The following is a 21,303-nucleotide window of genomic DNA, read 5'->3' as shown; positions in this document are numbered from 1 at the left end:
GATCTCTCTGATGCAGAGGGCGGGGCAGTATCCTATCTCATGCTTTGCGGGGAACCTGCCTTAAGGTTCAAGGATGGGTGGGGGGGTTTCGTTACAGAATACGGCTTTAGCGCTCCATCCAGCAGAGTTCCTTCACATAGTTCCCTTGTAGCAATAGTTGAAAAGGCAATTAATGCTTTTTTTTCAGGGGTGATTTCTTCTTCCTTCCCCCCTCCCCACTGCCATAGAGAGGCTGAGCAGCTATTCCTCCCCCCCCCAGCATACTCCAAGACCAATCAAGCCAACTCCATCTTCTACCCAAAGCAATAAACCCCACCCTTCCGACCCACTGAACTAAGAAGGGAGGCTGCATGGCCAGAAGCCGAGAGCCGTGTACATAGCAATATATTTTACTGTATATTTGTTGCAGGAAACGAAATCTACCCCATTTCCGGCTCGCTTTCCCTCCCCACGGGTGGGGCTGCAGCCTCCCTGGCCCTGCCCTGGGGGGAAGTTAAGAGAAGTTGGAGAATTTTTTTTTTAATTAAATTATGTGTGTGTACATATTATAAATACCTCTGATTTGTGTGTAGGCGCCTGCACATACACATACATAGAGAGCTCTATTACTGAACAAATTAAAGAGGCTGTCGTAGCCTAATAAAGAGTCATTTGCTGTCTGTTGTCTTTTTGACTATAGGTGATGGGGATTGGTGGCATTTCCGGATCTCGGAGAGATCCAGGGTGAAATTAGTCATTGTAGATTTTCCGGGCTGTATGGCCACGGACTTGGCATTATAGTACCTGACGTTTCATCAGCAGCCGTGACTGGCATTCTCAGAGGTATAACACCGAAAGATGGAGTACTCTCTGTGTCAAGGTGAGAAGGAAAATGGTAGGCAAGTAATTTATATCTACTCAGGAAGGTGGGGTAGGGCTGAGTCATTATCTTGTAGGAGTTCCCCAGGCTACGACATGCTAATGGAGCTTTCCTGAGGAGGTTCTTTTGCATATGGATTGGCTGTTGAAATTCTCATCTTATCTCTAGTGCTATTGTAGAGCATTTTGTGGAATGGAGGAAACCATGCCCTATTTATTTTTAAATTCTCTTCTTGTCAAAATTGTGTTTATGTTTATGGATTTCAATGGCTTCCCTGTGTAATCTGATATGGTAACTGGATGTGTTGTCCAGCCTTTCAGTGTCTTGGAATAAGGTCCTGTTTGTCCAAGGTGAAATCCCACACTGCTGTGAAGGGTAATCCTAAACACCCTTTTAAGTCAGTTGCTTAGGGTTGCTCTTGCATGCATTACGTTCCCTCAAGTTGCTTCTGACCAACAACAACCCTAAGAATAAATGACCTCCAAAACATCGTTGACAACCATGCTCAGGTCTTGCAAACTGAGGGCCGCGGCTTCCTTGTTCAAGTCAATCCATCTCATGTTAGGTCTTCAACTCTTCCTATTGCAACGTTTCCTAGCACTGACTTTTCCAGGTCTTTTCTAAGAGGGTTCTCAAAGTATTTGAGCTTCAGAAGAAAAGAGATTGGATTTATACCCCGCCCTTCACTACCCAAAGGTGTCTCAGAGCGGCTTACAAATTCCTTTCCCTTCCCCTCCCCACAACAGACACCCTGTCAGGTAGGCGGGGCTCAGAGAGCTCTTGACAGAAATTGGCTCTTTTTCAAGAACAGCTCTTATCAGAGCTACGGCTTGCCCAAGGTCATCCAGCCAGGTGCAAGTGGAGGAGTGGGGAATCAAACCCAGTTCTCCCAGATTAGACTCCGCGCACTTAACCACTACACCAAACTGGCTCTCATCTTCAGCTTCAGTATATGGCCGTCTGGGGAATAGTCAGAGTTGATTTCTTTAAAGGTTGACTGATTTAATCTCCTTGCAGTCCAAGGGACTCTCAAGAGTCTTCTCCAGCACCATAATTCGAAAGCATCTATTATTTGGCGTTTGGCACATATACCCTACATATATATGTGTGCATCTGTTTGTAAGAAAGAGCCAACATCTGATTACTTTTCAACTGAAACCAGGGACCATACCTGGAAATTATTTTAGGAAATCACACATTCAACTGTAGAGGTATTGGCCACATGCTCTCCCTAGATTAGCACAGATAAAGATGGCCTGTTGGAAGCTTGCTCTTAGAGCTCCATATAACTTCATTTGTTCAGATAAGCTTTTGGCCTTTTATCTTGAGTGACTGATTACAGAACTTTTAAATGGGTTCTTATTACATTCAGCTACACGTATGCAGAATGTAACGTAAGAATTCACCCAATGCACATATAAAGATGTTTGGAGCACAAACAGTCCCAAACATCCTGCCAGCTCTTGTTTCATGCTGGAAAGGTCTCAAAACAGGACATTTTTGCATTCAAATCTCAAGGCAGGAAGAATAACTCTTGCAGCACAGGCAAGACTGAATGCTGGCAAGGGCATCATCTATCATCTGACCTTCAGCCACTTAAACCAGCAGGCACAGTAGTAGAATGAACTATAATATGGAAGGCCAGAAGGGTGGTTAGGATGTCTTTTAAAATGTTCCCCTATGTTTGTTTGTTTTAACTCATGCAGGAAACGAAACAACTACTCCGAGAGTAAGCAAACCAGGATAGAACCCTTCTGTGCCAGTTTTTGCTAGGATGAGATTTTGTTTTACTGTCAAGGAGAATTGGTAGGGGGCCCCCCCAATGCATTCAGAAATGGGGATGTTCATTCCAGTGCCTTAGGCCTCTGCCTCTACCATCACATCCTAGTGCAGCTTTGGATTGGGGGGGGGGGTCTCAAGACCTGATAAAACCATGAGGGGCACGGTCAAACGGCATGAGCTGAGTTGGACAAGGAAGGTGAAGAGCAGGAGGGAAACTCAGTTGTTTCTTAAGTTAAAAGCGATTATCCTTAGCTGCTTAAGAGAATTACCATTTATTTACAAACAAAATGTTGCAGCTGGAGAAACGCCTCTTCCCACCCTGAAACCATTGCAAAAGTCTCCCTTTCAAACAGAAAAATAAGAGGTTTAATTCTGCTCAAGAACAGGCCCTCCCCTACCCCACCCCCATCGTCCTCCTTGGACTTCCTTTGAAAGAAAGAAGTCCCTCATGTCTCCTCTTCACTCAGCAACATGTTGGGTATGCCTTTAGTGATGGGGAACTCCCGGCCAGTGTCCGGACATTTCAGCACGCCTTCCATCACTTCCACCTGTGCAAGAAAAAACACAAAGTAAACAGCGGCTCAGAGACGGAGCAGGGGGTTGGACTAGATGACCCCTGGGGATGCCTTCCAGCTCTGTAGTTTCCATCTGAGGGACAGCCATGATTTTTTGTAGCAGATGGACCTGTTTCATAGGACTGGACCAGTGTGTGTGGGGGAGAAGAACTGGGGGGGCCCTTACCTCCATCAGCACGTGATGTACTTTTCGAAGAAACTCCTCGTTCTTCTCATAGTCAGGGATAGGCTCAGAGGGCAGGTCAGATCGGTGACCCAACTGCAAGAGGGTGAAAAATAAGAGGGAAATAACATTTTTTCCAGATCAGCCCACTAAATTCTGGAGCTGTCCTTTGTCTAATCACCAGATGCTGGAAAATCTTGTCCTACTCATATATTTCCCCAGTGACATTTGGCTGTCCGTGAAAGAGCAGACAGGATGCTGAGCTTGGCCAAACCTTACTGGTCTGACTCAACACAATCCTATAAACTCTGTTAATCCTTCCTCCACAGTCCTCCTTCCACGATACTTTGCCTGGCCCATGCCTCTCTCTGACCACTTCTGCAATTTTTTTACCCTGCTGGCTAACTGGAGCATATCAAGATCCCTTTTCACACCTTACCTTTGCCCAAATCGTGAACTGAGTGGCTCACGCTAGCCTGATCTCATCAGATCTCAGAAGCATTTGGATGGGAGGCCACCAAGGAAGTCCAAGATTGCTGAGCAGAGGCAGGCAATGGCAAACCACCTCAGTTCATCTCTTGCTTTAAGGGGGTGTCATAAGTTGGCTGCTACTTGACAGCACTTTGCCCCACCCTTTTCCTAAACAAGATCTCCCTTCCTTCATTATGCAAGTGCCAATCTATTGTCTCTTCCGTATCCTGTGTCATGCCTGTTCCACAAAGCGTGGTGCCATGAACAAAAAAAATAAGCTGCTGACAACCCCCAGTTACTCACACTCTCAGCTGCCTCCACCAAGGCCCCCCACTCCACTTTGGGCACCATCCGTGCAGTGAACTCCTGGTTGAAATCCAAGTTGTTCACCTTCACCTCCGTGGCCTGTTAGAGGAAAATGAAGACAGCTTGGTAACAAAAAGGATAACTTCCTTTTCCCTCACCTATGGTAGAAAGGTCAATTGTAGAAGGGCAGGAACTGGAGGAGTCATAAAATGAAGAAAACATTGGGGGATCTCCTTGGATCAGGAATATGAAAGGATCTTCCTATATCAAGCACAGATAGATAAAAGATACTGCAAACAATGGAAAGACAGAATTCCCTTTGTGCTACATATATTTATTACTTTAGATTTGTGAATCGCCCAGTCCCTGCATACATAAGGCTCTGGGCAATGTACAAGAGTTAAAACAATATTAAAATTAATAAAGTCTATAAGTAATCCGAAGAATGAAAAGCCCAAGGTAAAAATGCCACCACAGTCACAAACTTGCCATTTGTACTCAGTACAGCGCTCGACAAATCCCAGCCGCCAAGTTGCCATGGCATCAAGGTATTTCATTGTGGCACCTAGTATTTTCAGCAGTGATTTTATTGTAGTGTCTCTCAGTGATGCTCATTTCAAATCAGAATGTTTTGCTGCACGACATAAAAATGCACATCCATGACGTTCTCATCATGGCTTGTTTATGTTAACTTTATCCCAATGTGATGGTAGATCATTTTTTAACCAATTGCTTTCTAGCCAGGCTTCAATATTCAATTAAACAGAACTTTTTAAAGCAAAAATTTAATTATGAGAAACTAGGGGAAATGTAGCATTAGATTAGCTTGTTGTGGTGATGATAAACATACAAAACCTATATTTATTTATATACAGCAATTCTGTCATAGCTTTAACAGTGAAGCGTTTATGATTCGGTTCAGTGGTTAGAAAATATAATCATTAAAATACAAAACCCTGAAGGCTGAGCAATGACCCTGGCTCCTAATTTTTCGTGCTGGCTCGGAGAGCCAAAGAAGAAAGAAAATCTGTCAAAGCCCGACTCAGTATTTGAAATTTTGGAACCGTACCCGTTCCTTGAGTGGCCCAAGGCACATTACAGCAACTGCACAACGATTATATTTAAAAAATCTGTCCCTCCCCTCCCGCGGGGCAAATTCTAACGGCGGGTGAGAGAAAAGTTATTAGCTACAAACCTCGCTTTCCAGACTCCTATTTCCATAATGAAAAAGCGAACGTAGCCTGAGAAAATCCCTCCTCTTACCTGAATACGAAGGGGAAAACCCCCACCGGGGCGAACGTGTGAAGTGAGCATATTGTGCGTTAACAGCTTCATCTTTTCGGGATACTGGTTTCCGGAAACAGAAGAGGTGAGCGAATGTGTCTCTCTCTCGCGACTTCTTGTGCGACGTAGATTAGCTTCCTGTCCTATCGAGGAACTTCCGGCGTTTGTGCACTATGTTTGACCGCACGTCCGGAAAGTGCGACCTTCAGTCATAACTGTTCCGAGTGGTTTCGATTCCCGTCCAGTTGTTTTATTTGCACATATTAAAATAAGCATATAGCGGGAAGTCTGCAAGCTGTGCAACTGATATATTTTTAAATGCAGTTTCGCAGCCCGTTTTCTTATGAAGTTTAAGTACAAATTTTACTGAAATGGCATGCAAGGAACCCTTACAAGCCCAATCTCCCATGCATGTTTATTTGGAAATAAATCTTTCTGCATTCGATGGATTTACTACCCTACTGTCCCATCCTATTTGTAGATATACACGATTCTGCAGCCTCAGAGTCTTGTTAAGCATGTTTGTTCGGAAGTAAATCCGTAGATTTAATGCGGCCTTACTCTCAAGTGTAGCTAAGAATGTAGCCTTCTAGGCTGTAGTCCCGAATGCTGTGCATGCTGGTCGGAAGTAAATATCTTTGGTCAGTAGCTGCATAGCACCCCTACAACCAGAATCTTTTGAATAGCTTTGCTCAGAAACTTTTACTGAGATCAATACGGCTTCCTCCCAGATTTGGGCAGCAAAGAATCCTGGTGGGGCACCTTCAAAAACTCATCAATCGATTACAGACAGTTGCCCCAATCGGTACGCGGGATCTGTGCCTTTACTGCCAGATACTTGGTATGTTTAAAAAGGTAAAGGTTCCCTTGCTCGAAAGCCAGTCGAATCCGACTCTAGGGTTGCGGTGCTCATCTCCGTTTCAGAGCCGAAGAGCCAGCGCTGTCCGAAGACATTTCCGTGGTCATGTGGCCGGCAAGGCGCACGGAACGCTGTTACCTTCCCACCGAAGTGGTCCCTATTTATCTACTTGCAATATCTTGCTTTCGAACTGCTAGGTTGGCAGGAGCTGGAACTAGAGACGGGAGCTCACTCCGTCATGCGGCACTCAGAAGTAAATTCCAACTGAGTTCAGTTCAGTAACATTTGCAAACAACTGAGCAGGCATATCCAAGTCGGAGCTTTGCAGCTTCCCAGCCGGATCCAAGGCAACTTTCTTCGGAAGTAAATTCGCAATAAACTCAACAGGACTTGCTCGCCAGTGGACGTAATTTTAATTCCCTCCTCCTCCTCTATCTGTATTTATACATTTCGGTCATGCTCAGTGGAAGTTCACGCCGTACAAACTCGGCCGTCAATCATCGCGCGCACAGCGCGAAAAGTATAAATTATGCAAATGAGTATGCAGATTTCCTTTTCTCCTCCCCTCCCTTTTTCGGTTGAATCCGAACGGAGGCGCTTGCGCCACTTAAGGAGCGGCAGGAGGAGGAGGAGAAGAAAGGTGGAGAGAAAAACTTCAAAGGCTGCAGGTTGCCATGGCAGCTGTCACTCAAGCGATTTCCATGGCAACGGGGTGGAGAGGGGCGGGGATGTTGTGCTTGGTGCACCGCTGGGGAGCAAGTTCAGGCTCCCCCCTTACAAGAGGCTTGACTGCTTCGTCTCAGGCGGTGGTTGTCCAGCGCAGTTTTGGGTCCCGATCGGCGGCCATGGCGGCCCTCAAGGTGAGGCCCGAGGGGAGAGACGTCCGCTCCAGATCGCTATGGGAAAGCCCTCCCCCCTTGCTACCCCATAGAGGGGAAGCACTCCTCGAGGTCCCTGGACTGTACGGTAGGATCCCATAGCAAAGGATACCCCCCCAAAAAACCCGTTGCATGCTAACCCTGGGTCCGTAGGAACCTTGGCGAAAAGAGCAACCGTAACGCCCCAGAATACCATTTATAGGCCTTAGTAAGAGTCCCATAGGAGAGAGCGGGCGATTCTGCATTAGCTTTTCCCTTTGTTGTTATACCAAACCCACGTTCTAACAGAGATTCCCCCCTGCATTGCATGCCGCTTTCGTGTTCTTTGATCATCGGGTTTTATGGTACCTTCTGCGTAGATTTATGGCCCTTCAGGGGTGACTTTGCCCCAAGGTATTTAAATGTGGTTTTGAGCAGCACCTTTTCTGTTCCAACTTGGATTTGGTAAAACAACGGAGAGAAAAGCCAATGCAGAATCAGCCAGTGTATTCTGCAAACCTAGGGGATACCAACCTCAGGTTTATATAATTAGAAACCTTTGAGAAAAGAGCATCCCTAGAGACACAGAATACCTGTGCAATAGAAATTTCATGGGAAGGCCACACTGCAAAGCTGGCGGTCCCATAGAATACTAATGCTTGATGGACAATACAGTCAGTCCCCAGAGCAGAGAATACCAACTTTGGGTCACGGAAGAGTCACATGGGTCTGACCCCCAGAGCTCCACACAGAAGCACCCCCAAGGTCAGTGCAGTAGACCCCAATGGAAAAGCTCCCTCCTTCGCCTAATACTCTCGATCAGGGGTCCCCAACCTTTTTGAGCCCGCAAGCACATTTGGAATTCTGACATGGCATGGTGGGCACAGCAACAAAACCGCTGCTGCAGGAAGTGGAGCCAACCACAAAATATTGCCACAGAGCAGATCCTTGTGCTGTGAGGGCAGCTGCTGCCAAAGCCAACATTTTTAAAAAATCTGCACAGCCAATCAGAAGCCTTGCTGGGCAAAAGCCAGCCAATGCCCCCTCTAAGCTGTGGGGTCTTGTGAGCAAAAATTCTACTTTGTGAGCTACTGGCATTAAAGTTGTGAGCGAGCGATTTGGCTGCTGCATCAATTAGTTTGCTCTGGAGCCATCCTTCCTGAGCTAAGACAAAAATGTGTGAGCCGGAGGCAAAAAAACTGTGAGTGAAGGGTGGGGTATAAATCCAATCTCTTCTTCTTCCTAAAAACACTTGGCGGGTGCCAGAAAAGGTGTTGGCGGGCACCACATTTTGGGGACCACTGCTCTAGATAATCCAGAAGCCCTGCCAAATCAATATGTTACCATTGCCCATTGAGTGATATCTAACCAGGCCCTTGGTGTGTCAAATGGTGTGTCAAACAAGCCCTCTTTCTGCTTCCCAAAACTGCTTTACAGACCCTTAAACAATCTGACAGAGCCTTGTTAGAATAACCCCCACACCCCCACCACATAGAATGCAAAAACCTTCCATCACTGTCTTCAGTCAGCAGGTGAACATTCTTTTGGTTTCATCCGGTGGTCCCTCAATAACCCGCTCCTCTCTACTTATTTGGAATAATAGATTACAATAATAGATTGTAGTGTAACATAATGAATAGTAGAATGTAATGTAATTCGGAATGGTAGAATGGAACATATTTATCTGGTCTGGGGACAGGGGAGATAACTACACAGCCAATCGCCCCACTTCAAAGAAGGAGGTGCTGTAAGGTTGCCTCCGTGCTTGAGAGGAAATGGATGGAGCGTAATGGCAGGGTCTCAGTTAATTACTGTCAACATCCCACAATTAAGGATACATCTGCCCATCAGCCTCCAATTCTGACATATGTATTTCCTTCACTATGTTTCCCCCCCAGAATCAAAACCCAAACAAATGGTAACCTAAGCTTGTTATTCCTGTTTGGTCCTTGCATCTGTTAAATATCTTCATCATGCTGTATGCTAATTTGCTACCCACCTTCTGTCTATATGTATGGACTGGTAACTTCCATTTCGTTGTATCTGGAGAAGTGTGCGTGCACACAAAAGCTTATAACTTGAATGAAACCTTGTCGGTCTTAAAGGTGCCACTGGACTCAAACGTTGTTCTGCTGCTTCAGACCAACACGGCTACCCCACCTGATTCTCTCTACCCCATATTTTAGTCATTGACCCTATGTTGTTATATAGGTATTTTCCTTTTGGTTTTATTTGTTGTGTTTTTGTAATGTTCTTTTTTTGAGGGTTAACTGCCTTGGTAGCCCTGATTGGACAGAAAAGCAGGATATACATTTTGTAAGTAAATAAATAAACCTGACCACAGTCCTGCAAAACTGCCATCATCTTCAAAAGCTCCAAAAATAGCCCTCCCAACCTGTTGAGTTGACATCCTTTTGTTTCTGCCTCTTGGAATAGATTCCCTTTAGCTCTCTGGAATTTCACATATCAGTTAGGTATAGGGTTGTCATCCTCCAGGCGGCAGCTGGAGATCTCCTGCTATTACAGCTGATCTCCAGGCAACAGAGATCAGTTCACCTGGAAAAAATGGCTGCTTTGGAAGGTGGATTCTATGGTATCATCCCCCACTGAAGTCCTTCTCCTCCCCAAACTCCGCCCTCCTCAAGCCCCCCCCCTCAAAATGTCCCAGTATTTCCCAACCTGGAGCCAGCGACCCTAGTTGGGTGAGGGTTGTGGGGGGAAGAATTGGCACAACCATGAATGGTGGCTTTACTTTCTTTGGGGATCTACTTTCAGAAGAAAGTTCAGGCTGGGTTTGAACTGGGATTTTTCTAACAGAAAGCATGTCGAGAGCTGGCATTGGGCACCTGCCAAAGCTCACAGCTTGGTAGCGGGCACACTCAACTGGAGAGTATAGATTGATTTCCTGTATTCTTGTGGGTACCTGCTCTCTTACCTGCTTTGCCATGGGCACTACAGTAACTCGTCCTTGTTCCTTTCAAACCTGATGTTTCCAACATAACTGAAAAAGTCATTCTCCGCTCCCTCCATTGGAGACCGTTGGATGGGATGGAAGAGAATGATGCCTGTGACTGAGACAAGAAGAGGCCTGCCATAGAGAGCCTTACTTCCTTTTCTTTCTCTCTCTCTCTCTCTCTTCCCTCCTCTCCATCTGTTTGCTTTCTTTGTTTCTCTCTCTCTCCCCCTTCCTTCCTTCCTTCCTTCCCCCCCAAAATTTGATCCTGCCTTTCTGCCTTTACAAGGGCCCCCGATTGCAGCTAACATTTTAAAACATACAATGATAAAAGCACATTTTAAAACCATTAAAATCGTGAAAACATTTTTAAAAAAACAATTAAAATGCCTACGAAACATAAAAAGCAGCAACTAAAACATTGGATGGGAAGGAGAGATCACTGAGAGAATGCCAAACGAAACAAAAGAAGTCTTCATGTGCTGGCGGAAGACAGCAACGGGAGGGAACAGAGAAAGTTCTAGAGTTTTGGTGCCACTGAGAAGGCCCTTTCCTCGGTTGCTACCTGCCTAATCCCAGAAGGTAGGGGCACCCAAAGCAGGGCCTCCAAAGATGACCATAGTGGTCAGGTGGATTCATAAGGGGATAGATGGTCCTTCAGGTATGTTGGTCCCAAACCATACAGGGCTTTGTGGACAACCATGACCAAGAGCTCTGAAAAGCCTTGTAGCCTCCCCTGGGAGTTGTGGTCTTTGTTTGATTGTTTTCTTTTTGTGGAGAGGAGCCTAGATATGATGCCATTTCCCTGCCCTCTAAGCAGTAGTGCTGTCGCACTGGGGAAAGAAGTCCCGCAGGTCTGAAACCCTTGCTTCCCTCAACAGGTTGGAGATAAGCTCCCCAGCGTGGAGGTCTACGAGGGAGACCCTGGCAACAAGGTGAATGTGGCCAGCCTCTTCATGGGCAAGAAAGGGATCCTTTTCGGAGTGCCCGGGGCATTCACCCCTGGTTGCTCAAAGGTAAGGCCTGGATGTGGGGTGCTGTTTTTTTGATGCCGCCCCAATCCTTCAAATCCAGACTTGACAGAATAAAACAAGAGGTGTGGGAAACCCAGGTCAACAGTAAAAAAAATATTTTTTTTCCGTCAGGCTGGGGCTGTGATTGTTACTAAACTCATCCTTCATGAACAGCAGGCCAAGCCTGACTGAGATCTGAAATAAGGTCCATTCTCGGCGGTTCTTCCTGACAGGGAAGGCAGCTACCTCGGGCTCCTCACTGTTAAATATGCGCTGCTTGAGCCCCCTGTGTTTTTTCAAAAATCCGCCCAATTTCTTCTGCAAATCTAGCCACTAAGCTTAGTTTCCGAGTGAGGACATCAATCGGAATGCTTTCTTCACGGTTTTAAAGAACAGTTGGCTGACTGTTCTCTTTTTAAAAAAAATTAATGAGATCTGGTTGCTGACAGAAGAAAAAAAAATGCATGAACGGAACGGAAACTTAAGAGACAGCTGCTTGAAATGTGCTCTGACGCTATGGCAGTGATGCCACAGCACCCCCAAAAAACCCTAATCGGCTCATCTACCTACGCTGCTATTTCATGTTTCCGCAGAATGTACAAAAAAGTGGAACGTACCAGAAGGGAATCTGGTAGAGGGGAAAACTGCAGGGAGGATTCTTGCTGTGCTTGTCTCTTAGTTTGTACCGCTCACCTGTGGTGGGTAAACATTGCTTCCAGGTGGCCATGCAAGGAAATGACAACGTTATTCTTCCTTGACCACAAATGTCTAAGTTATATATGGGCATGCAGGATATAAACCAGGGGTCCCTAGTGTTTTCCAGCCGGCAGGCACCTTTGGAATCCTGGTGGGTACAACTACAGAGAGCCAATTTGGTGTAGTGGTTAGGAGCATGGACTACAATCTGGGAGGACCGGGTTTGATTTCTTATTCCTCCGCATGCAGCTGCTGGCGTGACCTTGGGTCAGTCACAAGTTCTCTCAGAACTGTTCTCTCAAGGGCAGTTCTCGAGAGAGAGAGCTCTCTCAGCCCCATCTACCTCACAGGGTGTCTGTTGTGGGGAGGGGAAGGGAAAGGGATTGTAAGCAGCTCTAAGACTCCTTCGGGTAGTGAAGGGCAGGGTAAAAATCCAATCTCTTCTCCTCTTCTCTTCTTCTACAAAATGGCTGCCACAAGAGGCAGAGCCAAACACAGCGAGGAAGCCCAAGTGCATGGGAGAAATGAGGCAATTTAAAAATACATTGGGACAAAGGAGTAAGGGAGAATAAAACCAACACCGTGGGGGCAGCTGCAACTGAAACAACTTTACTGTCGAGACTCCTCTTGTGAATCAGAGCAGCAGACTCCTGAAGATGTTATCTTTTAAACTTGACTCAATTCTATGGGATTCATAGCTCACATAGCATCTATGTATAGGTGATCGGATTTAGTTCTAACTTAGTTTGTTATGACTGTTGATGTGTGTTGTAAAAATCTGTATTGATGACTAACTGGTTGGTTTGTAATTTTGGATTTTCAGGACAGTTGTATACTGTTTTGCAGTTATTATATTTCTTGATATGTTATACTTCCTCTTAATAAACAGGTTAAAAATGAAGGGGGAAAAATGCAAAAAAAACCCACTTTACTTTAACCCGCACAGGCAGTCAAAAGCACTGCTGAGCAAGACCCCCACGTGGCCACCTCCACTTTCTAAAAACATTTGGTAGGCACTAGGAAAGGTGCTGGTGGGCACCATGATGCCCATGGGCACCATGTTGAGAACCCCTGGTATGTACTAATTTCGGGCTGACTGCAAGACCTTCTGAGCTGATCTTGCCAAAGAAGTGAGGTGGGGATTCTAGATTCCCCACCCCACCCCCAATCATTTTTTACCTGGAGCGCATCCTCACAGGGGTATTGTAAAGAAGGCTGAGGTCACACACGTGAAGGAAAAGCACTTCATAAATGTTACGTTGTTTTGAAATACTCTGTTCCTTACCCCCCCCCCCGTTCCCTTTTGGTTGCATCAAGACTGTCTCTGACGATGATCACTCCTTCTCTCTCCTTTCCCCTCCAGACCCACCTCCCAGGCTACGTGGAGAAAGCCGGACAGCTGAAAGGCAAAGGGGTGGAGATCATCGCCTGCCTCTCGGTCAACGATGTCTTTGTCATGAACGAGTGGGGGAAAGCTCACCACGCTGAGGGCAAGGTGAGGGCGGCGCAGATCGCAGTGTAGATCCAAAAACGCAAGTTTCTAGCCTTTTGGGTGGCAGAGATTCACTCGAAAGCATTCCAGGCACGGCTCGATGTAATCTCAGAAGGCGGGGGGAGCCGCAAAGAACCTTTCTGTGGGTCAGGGCCCTTTGTGTTGTGCGTTAAGGGCCGTCAGGTCACTTCCGACGTATGCTGACCTGAGCCTTCGGGGTAGGGCGGGATATAAATCCAAAGATGAATAAATAAAATAAATAAACCTTATGTATTAATGAAGAAGAGATTGGATTTATACCCTGCCCTTTGCTACCTGAAGGAGTCTTAGAGTGGCTTGCTATCTCCTTTCCCTTCCCCTCCCCACAACAGACTCTCTGTGAGGTAGGTGGGGCTGAGAGAGCTCTTTCAAGGACTGCTCTTATGAGAACAGCTCTGAGAGAAACGGTGACTGACCCAAGGTCACACCAGCAGCTGCATATGGAGGAGTGGGGAATCAAACCCGGTTCTCCTAGATTAGAGTCTGATTCTGCACTCCTAACCACCCATGCTCCCTCTAAACGGTGGAGTCTTGTGAGCAAAAATTCTACTTTGTGAGCAACTGGCATTAAAGTTGTGAGCAAGAGCTTTGGCTACTGCATAAATGAGTTTGCTCTGGAGCCCCATCCTTCCTGAGCCAAGACAAGAATGTGTGAGCTGGAGGCTAAAAAACTGTGGGCTAGCTCACGCTAACTCAGCTCAGAGGGAACACTGCTAACCCCTACGCCAAACTGGCTCTCAATGTCCTCCAACATGTCCTATCATTAACAGTCTTGCTTGGGTCTTGCAAACTGAGGACCTTTATTGACTCAGGGCCTTGCATAGGGGTTTTCCTTTTGTTTTGGAGCACAGCTGCATTTTTAGGGTTGCCAGGTCTGGGTTGGAAAATACCTGGAGACTCTGGGGGTGGAGCCAGGAGAGGTCGGGGTTTGGGGAGGGGAGGGGCCTCAGCATGGTGCAAGTCCATAGAGCCCACCCTTCAAAGCAGCCATTTTCTCCAGGGGAGCTGACCTCTTGTCAGCTGGAGATCAGGTGTAAAAGCGGGAGATCTCCAGGCCCCACCTGGAGGCTGGCAACCCTATGCATTTTACTTATTTGCAATACCAGAAAATGTCCGTCTGCAGGGGATAGGTTAAAAGTCTGTTATGTGCTAGCAGCAAAGCCCACACAAAATTTGGCAATGAAGGGCTGGGTTAGATAGAGATCAGGAGGAATGAAACTCTCTGTCTACACCCAGAGAAGCGCAAAGAGCAGACCTGGCAGAATATAAATCCCTCCCACAACTGCAACCTTGGCTCTCCTGTGTCTCCAGATCGCTGGAGGCTCTTAATTAAGGAAGGCTTCTTCCTTGAAGTCTGTCTGTTGACAAACTGGAGGAGTGGGGGAGGGGGTAAAGTTAATGGGGCCAGAGGGAACATTTTTTCCATCCCCCAACTGGGAAGGCGGGGTGAATTGCTGCCTGTTTTGAGAATGAGTGCAAATCCCGAAACCCTGCAGCAGTCATCCCTAAATGATGTGATGCTGTGGGCAAAAATAAATTGAGTAGCACACACTAGCAAAAGAGGTTGCCTGCTACAACTCTGTGTGATTTCCTGCTCTGGCCTCACTTCTTGGTCATCCGGTTCTTCAGGGGAGGGGAGGAGGCAGGGAAGTACTTTTCTCCCTTTCTCACAATACGAGAACTCGTGGGCACTCAATGAAATTGCTGAGCAGTCGGGTTGGAACGGATAAAAGGAAGCACTTCTTCACCCAAAGACTGATTAACACATGGAATTCACTGCTGCAGGAGATGGCGGCGGCTAGAAACATGGATGGCTTCAAGAGGGAATTAGAGAAGCATATGGAGCAGAGGTCCATCAGTGGCTATTAGCCACATGGTATAGGTAGGGGCTCGGGGGCAAGTGATGCTCTGTCTTCTTGGTGCTGGGGGGGGGCAACAGTGGGAGGGCTTCTAGTGTCCTGGCCCCACTGCTGGACCTCCTGATGGCACCTGGTATTTTTGGCCACTGTGTGACAGAGCGTTGGACTGGATGGGCCATTGGCCTGATCCAGCATTGGCTTCTCTTATGTTCTTATGCCATGACTTCACAGGTGATTGAAGCATTTACAGAGCAATTCTAAGAACAAGGTGTTGGCTTTGACCTTCAAAGCCTTATACGGCCTGCGACCAACATATCTAAGGGACCGCCTCTTCCCATATACGCCTCAAAGAGCGTTACGCTTAAAAGATCAGCACCTCTCGAAGGACGCCCGCCTTGCCTCGACCAGGGCCGGGGCTTTCTCTGTTCTGGCCCCAGCCTGGTGGAACATGCTCCCTATTGAGACCAGGTCCCTGTGGGATCTCCTTCAATTCCGCAGGGCCTGCAAGACGGAGCTGTTCTGCCAGGCCTTTGGTTGAGGCCGTGGGCGTCCACATATGGCCTCCCTGAGGTTGCTGTCACCCATCTGTCACCTGCCTACTGACCACCGACAACTGGCCTTTAACTCAATGTTCCATCAGGCCAGAACTCTACGGTCAACTTATGCTGTTTTGTTTTGTTTTAAATGTTATAATATTTTATTGTGTTTTAACGTTTTAAACTGAAATTGTATTTATTTTAATGGTGTTACCCGCCCTGAGGGCTCCCCCCCCCCCCGCGGGAGGGGCGGGATATAAATGTAAATAATAAAATAAAATCAATAAACAAACACTTTCTGAGAGGAAACCCCCACTGCATTGACCTGGATAGGATTCACAGTAGGCCTACCTAGGAGGGAACTGTCGGGCACCCCAGATACAGAGAATTATATAATTCATTTATTATATAATTCATTTATACCCCACTTTACTCCCAGAGTGGCTTACATTATTCTCCTCCATTTTATCCCCACAACCCACCCTGCGAGGTAGGCTTGGCTGAGAGCGTGTTAACAGTTCCCAAGTCACCCAGCAGCTTCCATGGCAGAGTGGGGTTTTGAACTCGGCTCTCCCCAGATCCTAATCCAGCACTCTAATCACTATACCACACTGTTATTTGTGGGCTCTAAAAGCATGGAAGAGGGGAGTGTGCCTCCCAGTTTTCATTTCGCAGGGGAGGGTGCCTCAGTGACTGGAAATTTCCCGAAAATGCTGCCTCACAGACTTCGTCTTGCCCAGACAAATCCAAAGGGATTTCCCCCTGTTCAGAAATTTGCCATTCAAGACTTCTTACCTAACTGTGAAGGAAACTGGAGCAAGAATAAGTGTTGGCAATAGGGGTGGGGGTGGGGGATGAGAAGTCTGGGATTGTGTCCTGAGAAACCTCTCTCCCAAAAGAGCCTCTCCCCCCCCCCCCCGCCCCTTCTTGGAAGGACCTTCTGGTCTGCCCTCCGGGCAACTGTTCTGGCCTACGCTGCATTCCGTTCATTGTGCAGTGGCCAAACCCTGAGACTTTAGAAGGATAGCTGTCGTGGTTCAGACTCAGAGTCCATCTAGTCCCAGTGCACTGTTTCCAACAGCGTTCAGATATGTATACACATGAAGCTGCCGTATATTGATTCAGACCATGGGTCCATGAAGGTCAGTCTTGTTTACTCAAACAGGCAGCGGCTCTCTGGGATCTCAGGTAGAGGTCTTTCACATCACCTGCTACCTGACCCTTTTAGCTAGAGATGCCAGGGATTAAACCTGGGACCGTCTGCATGCCAAGAAGAAGAAATTGGATTTATACCCCGCCTTTCAGTACCTGCCTCAGAGTGGCTTACAATCTCTTTTCCCTTACCCTCCTCACAACAGACACCCTGTGAGGTAGGTGGGGCTGAGAGAGCTCTCTCAAGAACTGCTCATGAGGGGACAGCTCCGAGAGAACTTGTGACTGACCCAAGGTCACACCAGCAGCTGCATGTGGAGGAGTGGGGAATCAAACCCACAGTGGGTGTGGCTGGGAGAGCCACTGCTGTGACCATAAGGAGCACTGTTTGTACCACCCGAACACTTTTCCCTGCTGCGCAGCCCAGATAGCCAGGAGCACAGGAAGTGGAATGCTTGCGAGTGAGTGGGCAAACGAAATGCGAGAGGGGATGTGCAGGTAGTGGTCTGCCCCACCTCGAGGTATGTTGCTGGCAGCTCTGCCCATCCCCCATTGTCTGTCTGTCTGTCTGTCTGTCTCTCTCTCTCTCTCTCTCTCCCCATGTCTGGTTTTTGGTTTATACCCCGCCCTCCCCGCTTTACAGCAGGCTCAGGGCGGCTTACACTGATTAATACAAATTAATTATAGGCCTGGTGGAAGAGCTCCTCCGGGAGCTCATTCCACCAGGATGGAGCCGCCAGTGAAAAGGCCCTGGCCCTGGTAGTTGCATGGTAAATGGCCTTTGAACATGGAGGTTCTATTTGGCTGTCCTTGCTAATCGCTTGTGATAGACCTCTCTGTCTAGCCTTCTGTCCTGCCCTTCTTCCAAAGAACTTGGGAGACAGAGTGTGCGGTTATCCCTTCCCCATTTAATCCTTGCAACGATTGGAAGTGATTGTCAAGTCACAGCTGACTATTGGCGACCCCGTAGGGTTTTCAAGGCAAGAGACATTCAGAGGTGGTCTGCCATTGCCTGCCTCTGTGTCACGGCCTTGGTGTTCTTTGGAGATCTCCTGTCCAAATACTAGCCAGGGCCAACCAGCCCTCTTGGTTTCTGAGATGAGACCGAGCTAGCCTGGGCTATCCAGGTCATGGTAACGATCGTGATACCATTTATGTCATTTCTGTACCACTTAATGAGCCAATTTGGTGTAGTGGTTAGGAGCGTGGACTCTAATCTGGCAGAACCAGGTTTGATTCCCCACTCCTCCACGTGCACCTGCTGGTGGGGTCAGTCACAAGTTCTCTCAGAGCTGTTCTCTCAAGGTTAGTCCTTGAAAGAGCTCTCTCAGCCCCACCTACCTCACAGGGTGTCTGTTGTGGGGAGGGGAAGGGAAAGGAGATTGTAAACTGCTCTGAGACTCCTTCCCCTAGTGAAGGGCGGGGTATAAATCCAATCTCTTCTTCTTCATGTGAATACTTATGCTATGCGTCAGTTCTGTCTGGATCATCGAGACTTCTAAAATCCTAATGCACTGGTTATGCCCTGGTTATTGAACGTCCCATTTTTGTGAGTGTATTGGCTCACTATCTATAACCGGCCTTAAGTGAGAAAGGCCGACTATAAATAATGTAAATAAATAAGTAAAATACAATAATGACCCTGTGAGGTAGATTAGGCTGAGAAAGTAGGACCTGCCCTGCCAGTGCCCCCTCTAAGCTGTGGAGTCCTGTGAGCAAAAATCCTGCTTTGTAAGCTATTGGCATTAAAGTGGTGAGCGAGCGATTTGGCTACGGCATCAATTATCTTGCTCTGGAGCCATCCTTCCCTAGCTGAGACAAAAATGTGTGAGCCAGAGCCTAAAAAACTGTGAGCTAGCTCACACGAACTCAGCTTAGAAGGAACACTGCTGCCCAGCAAGCTTCATGGCGGAGTGGGGATTTGAACGCGGGTCCTCCAAAACCTAATTTGACATTTTAAACCACTACACAGGCATCTCCATGAAGATGTCTAATCCTCCCTCCCCCCCCCCATTTTTGAAGTCATTTAAGCTAGTAGGTATTGTTGCATCCCAAGACAGTGAGTTCCGTTCGTATTTGTGCAAAGAAGTGTCTTCGTTTCGTCTGCATTGAACATATCACCAGTCAGCTGCATCACCTGTCCCTACTCTATGGACCAGTGTACCTGTGCCAATCATTTGTTTGTCCCATTCACCCTCAATGTTTTAAGATGTGTATCTAAAATGCCTTGCATGCTAGAGCAACGGGCATAATGTGTGGTTCAGCACTTAAAACCTGAAGTTTTGCAGTGAGCTTGGAACATCCGCTGTTCTTCCCATCCCAACGGCTGCTGTAATCAATCAGTGGCATTTGCCATATGCTTAGAGTGTTTTTTTAAGTTCACATTTCTTGCATTTCACAGTGTTTCCTCTAGCACAGAAGCATAGCGCAGCTCAATGGCTGAAGGAATGAGTCAAAATCTAGGGGGTCCTTGGTTGTTATTATTATTATTATTTACTACTTCATTTGTACTCCCCTTTTTCCCCAGTGGGGAGCCAAGGTGGCTTACATAATTCTCCTCTCCTCCATTTTATCTTCACAACAGCCCTGTGAGGTAGGTTAGGCTGAGAGTGAGTGACTGGCTGAAGATCACCCAGCAAGCTTCCATGGCAGAGTGAGGATTCGTATCGACCAAACGACATCCATGCCCTGTGGGACTTAGTTCAGTTCCACAGGGCCTGTAAGACAGATGTTCCACTGGGCCTATGGTTTAGGGTAGCAACGGTTTCCCATCAAGCCTGGCTTCCTTCATTTTTCTTCCCCCCATGGGGTTAAAGACGTAATCTGCCTTTTAGCGCCATCTGATATTGCTTAGAACTGTTATTGTTTTAACTGCTAATGTGATTGTGTATGTTTTTACTGAACATTTTTATTGAAATGTTCACTGCCCTGAGCCCAGTATGGGGGAGGGCATTTTATAAATCAACTATCATCGTCATCCAGATCCTAGTCTTGACACTCACTCTGACCACTGCACATTTCTGGCTCTCCGTGTCACCACAAACTCACCCAGTGGCCTTCGGCAAGCCATTCTCTCCCAGTCCCTATCAGCAATGTATTTCTTCATCAATATTTATTTAAAAGCTTTATATCTCGCAGTGTCTTCGGAATCTGCCGGAGGCATAACCCCATAATATTAGCTGAAGGCTTCCACAGAAAAGTCGGGTGTTGAAAATGGGTTTGGAGAAAGTTTCCATCACGCAGATGCCCTGGAAAGGCGTTTTTTAGGCGTAATCATTCATTCTGTCAAAGCATCTTACAGCCTCAACCAGGGGTGGCCAAACTGTGACTCAGGAGCCACATGTGGCTCTTTCACGCCTATTGTGTGGCTCCCGGCAGGGCGGCCAGGGAAGCGGAATATCATTAGCAAACAAATACCATTGGACAAATAAATATCACTGTCTGAGGGGCCACTCAGAGCCAAGATGCGAGGGTTGGGGGGGGGGGGGGGGGGGAGAGAAAGAAAGCAACTTTAAATGTGTTCTCAACGCCCCGCCGCCCCCCCGCTCAAGCCTACAAATATCATTGGACAAATAAATATCAACATCTGTTTTTAACCTTTTGTTTTTATTATTTTTGGAAGTCTCATTTAATGTTAATAAACAGCAAATTTGCATATTTTCCAATAAAAACATGAGGCTAATACTTCTTCATGTCTTGCGGCTCTCAAATGTCTGTTGTTTCTTCTATGTGGCAAGTTTGTGGCAAGTTTCTATGTGGCAAGTTTCTATTAAGCAAGTTTGGCCACCCATGGTCCTCAACCATATCTCTCCTTTTATTATAAAGGAGTTTTGGGTGCCAGAATTCTAAAATGCACCCCGTTAGTGTATGGGCGGAAAATATGCCACTCAGAAGACCTGCCTCCAATGACTGGCTCCCTCAGACAACCTGCCCTGCCATTGGCTGGGTGGCTGGGAGGGGAGGGAGCCAGTCATCGGAGCCAGCATCTTCTGAGCGGCCATCTTCCCCACATAGACTAAGGGCCGCTTTCAGCCCAGCGGCGAACGGAGCCGATAGGCTCTGTCCGCCGGCTTCCCCCCCTCCAGCCCCCATCCTGCCCAGCGAACGGGCCCTGCACGGCCCGTCCGCCGCCTCCCTCCCCTCCAGCCCCCATCCCGCCCGGCGGACGGGCCGTGCTCCGTTCACATTTAGCCGTACACAATAGGAATCCATCAGCCTTGTGATAGGACAGATGGACTCCCATTCTAGCAGCATCTGATGAAGTGAGCAGTGACTCACGAAAGCTCCTCCCGAGGCACATGAAACTGAAGCTCAGATACTTTGGCCACCAAATGAGAAGGGAGCACTCACTGGAGAAGACCCTGATGCTGGGAAAGATTGAAGGTCAAAGAAGACGGGGACGGCAAA

General features: G+C 47.3%; 2 protein-coding genes across 2 annotated transcripts in view; one reads left to right on the top strand and one right to left on the bottom strand.

Annotated features, from left to right (window-relative positions):
* Positions 1 to 2,933: 2,933 nt before the first annotated feature.
* On the bottom strand, positions 2,934 to 5,563 carry TRMT112 (tRNA methyltransferase 11-2 homolog (S. cerevisiae)). Its single transcript, XM_015416840.1, has 4 exons — positions 5,420 to 5,563; positions 4,154 to 4,255; positions 3,383 to 3,475; positions 2,934 to 3,189 (listed from the first exon to the last, which is right to left on the bottom strand). The coding sequence occupies exons 1-4, from the start codon at positions 5,489 to 5,491 to the stop codon at positions 3,088 to 3,090; spliced, it is 369 nt and encodes a 122-aa protein (XP_015272326.1). The 5' UTR covers positions 5,492 to 5,563; the 3' UTR covers positions 2,934 to 3,087.
* A 1,340-nt stretch (positions 5,564 to 6,903) lies between these two features.
* PRDX5 (peroxiredoxin 5) overlaps positions 6,904 to 21,303 on the top strand; it is a 23,781-nt gene continuing 9,381 nt past the window's right edge. Inside the window, exons 1-3 of the mRNA XM_015416822.1 lie at positions 6,904 to 7,159; positions 10,991 to 11,125; positions 13,182 to 13,313. Coding sequence (XP_015272308.1) covers positions 6,974 to 7,159; positions 10,991 to 11,125; positions 13,182 to 13,313 — 453 coding nt within the window. The 5' untranslated portion in view covers positions 6,904 to 6,973. The remainder of the gene's footprint in view (positions 7,160 to 10,990; positions 11,126 to 13,181; positions 13,314 to 21,303) is intronic.

The sequence above is a fragment of the Gekko japonicus genome, unplaced genomic scaffold, assembly GCF_001447785.1.
Source record: "Gekko japonicus isolate JY-2015 unplaced genomic scaffold, Gekko_japonicus_V1.1 scaffold248, whole genome shotgun sequence".
NCBI lineage: Eukaryota > Metazoa > Chordata > Lepidosauria > Squamata > Gekkonidae > Gekko > Gekko japonicus.
The sequence above is the reverse complement of the archived record's forward strand: the minus strand, read 5'-3'. Positions and strand labels throughout refer to the sequence as shown.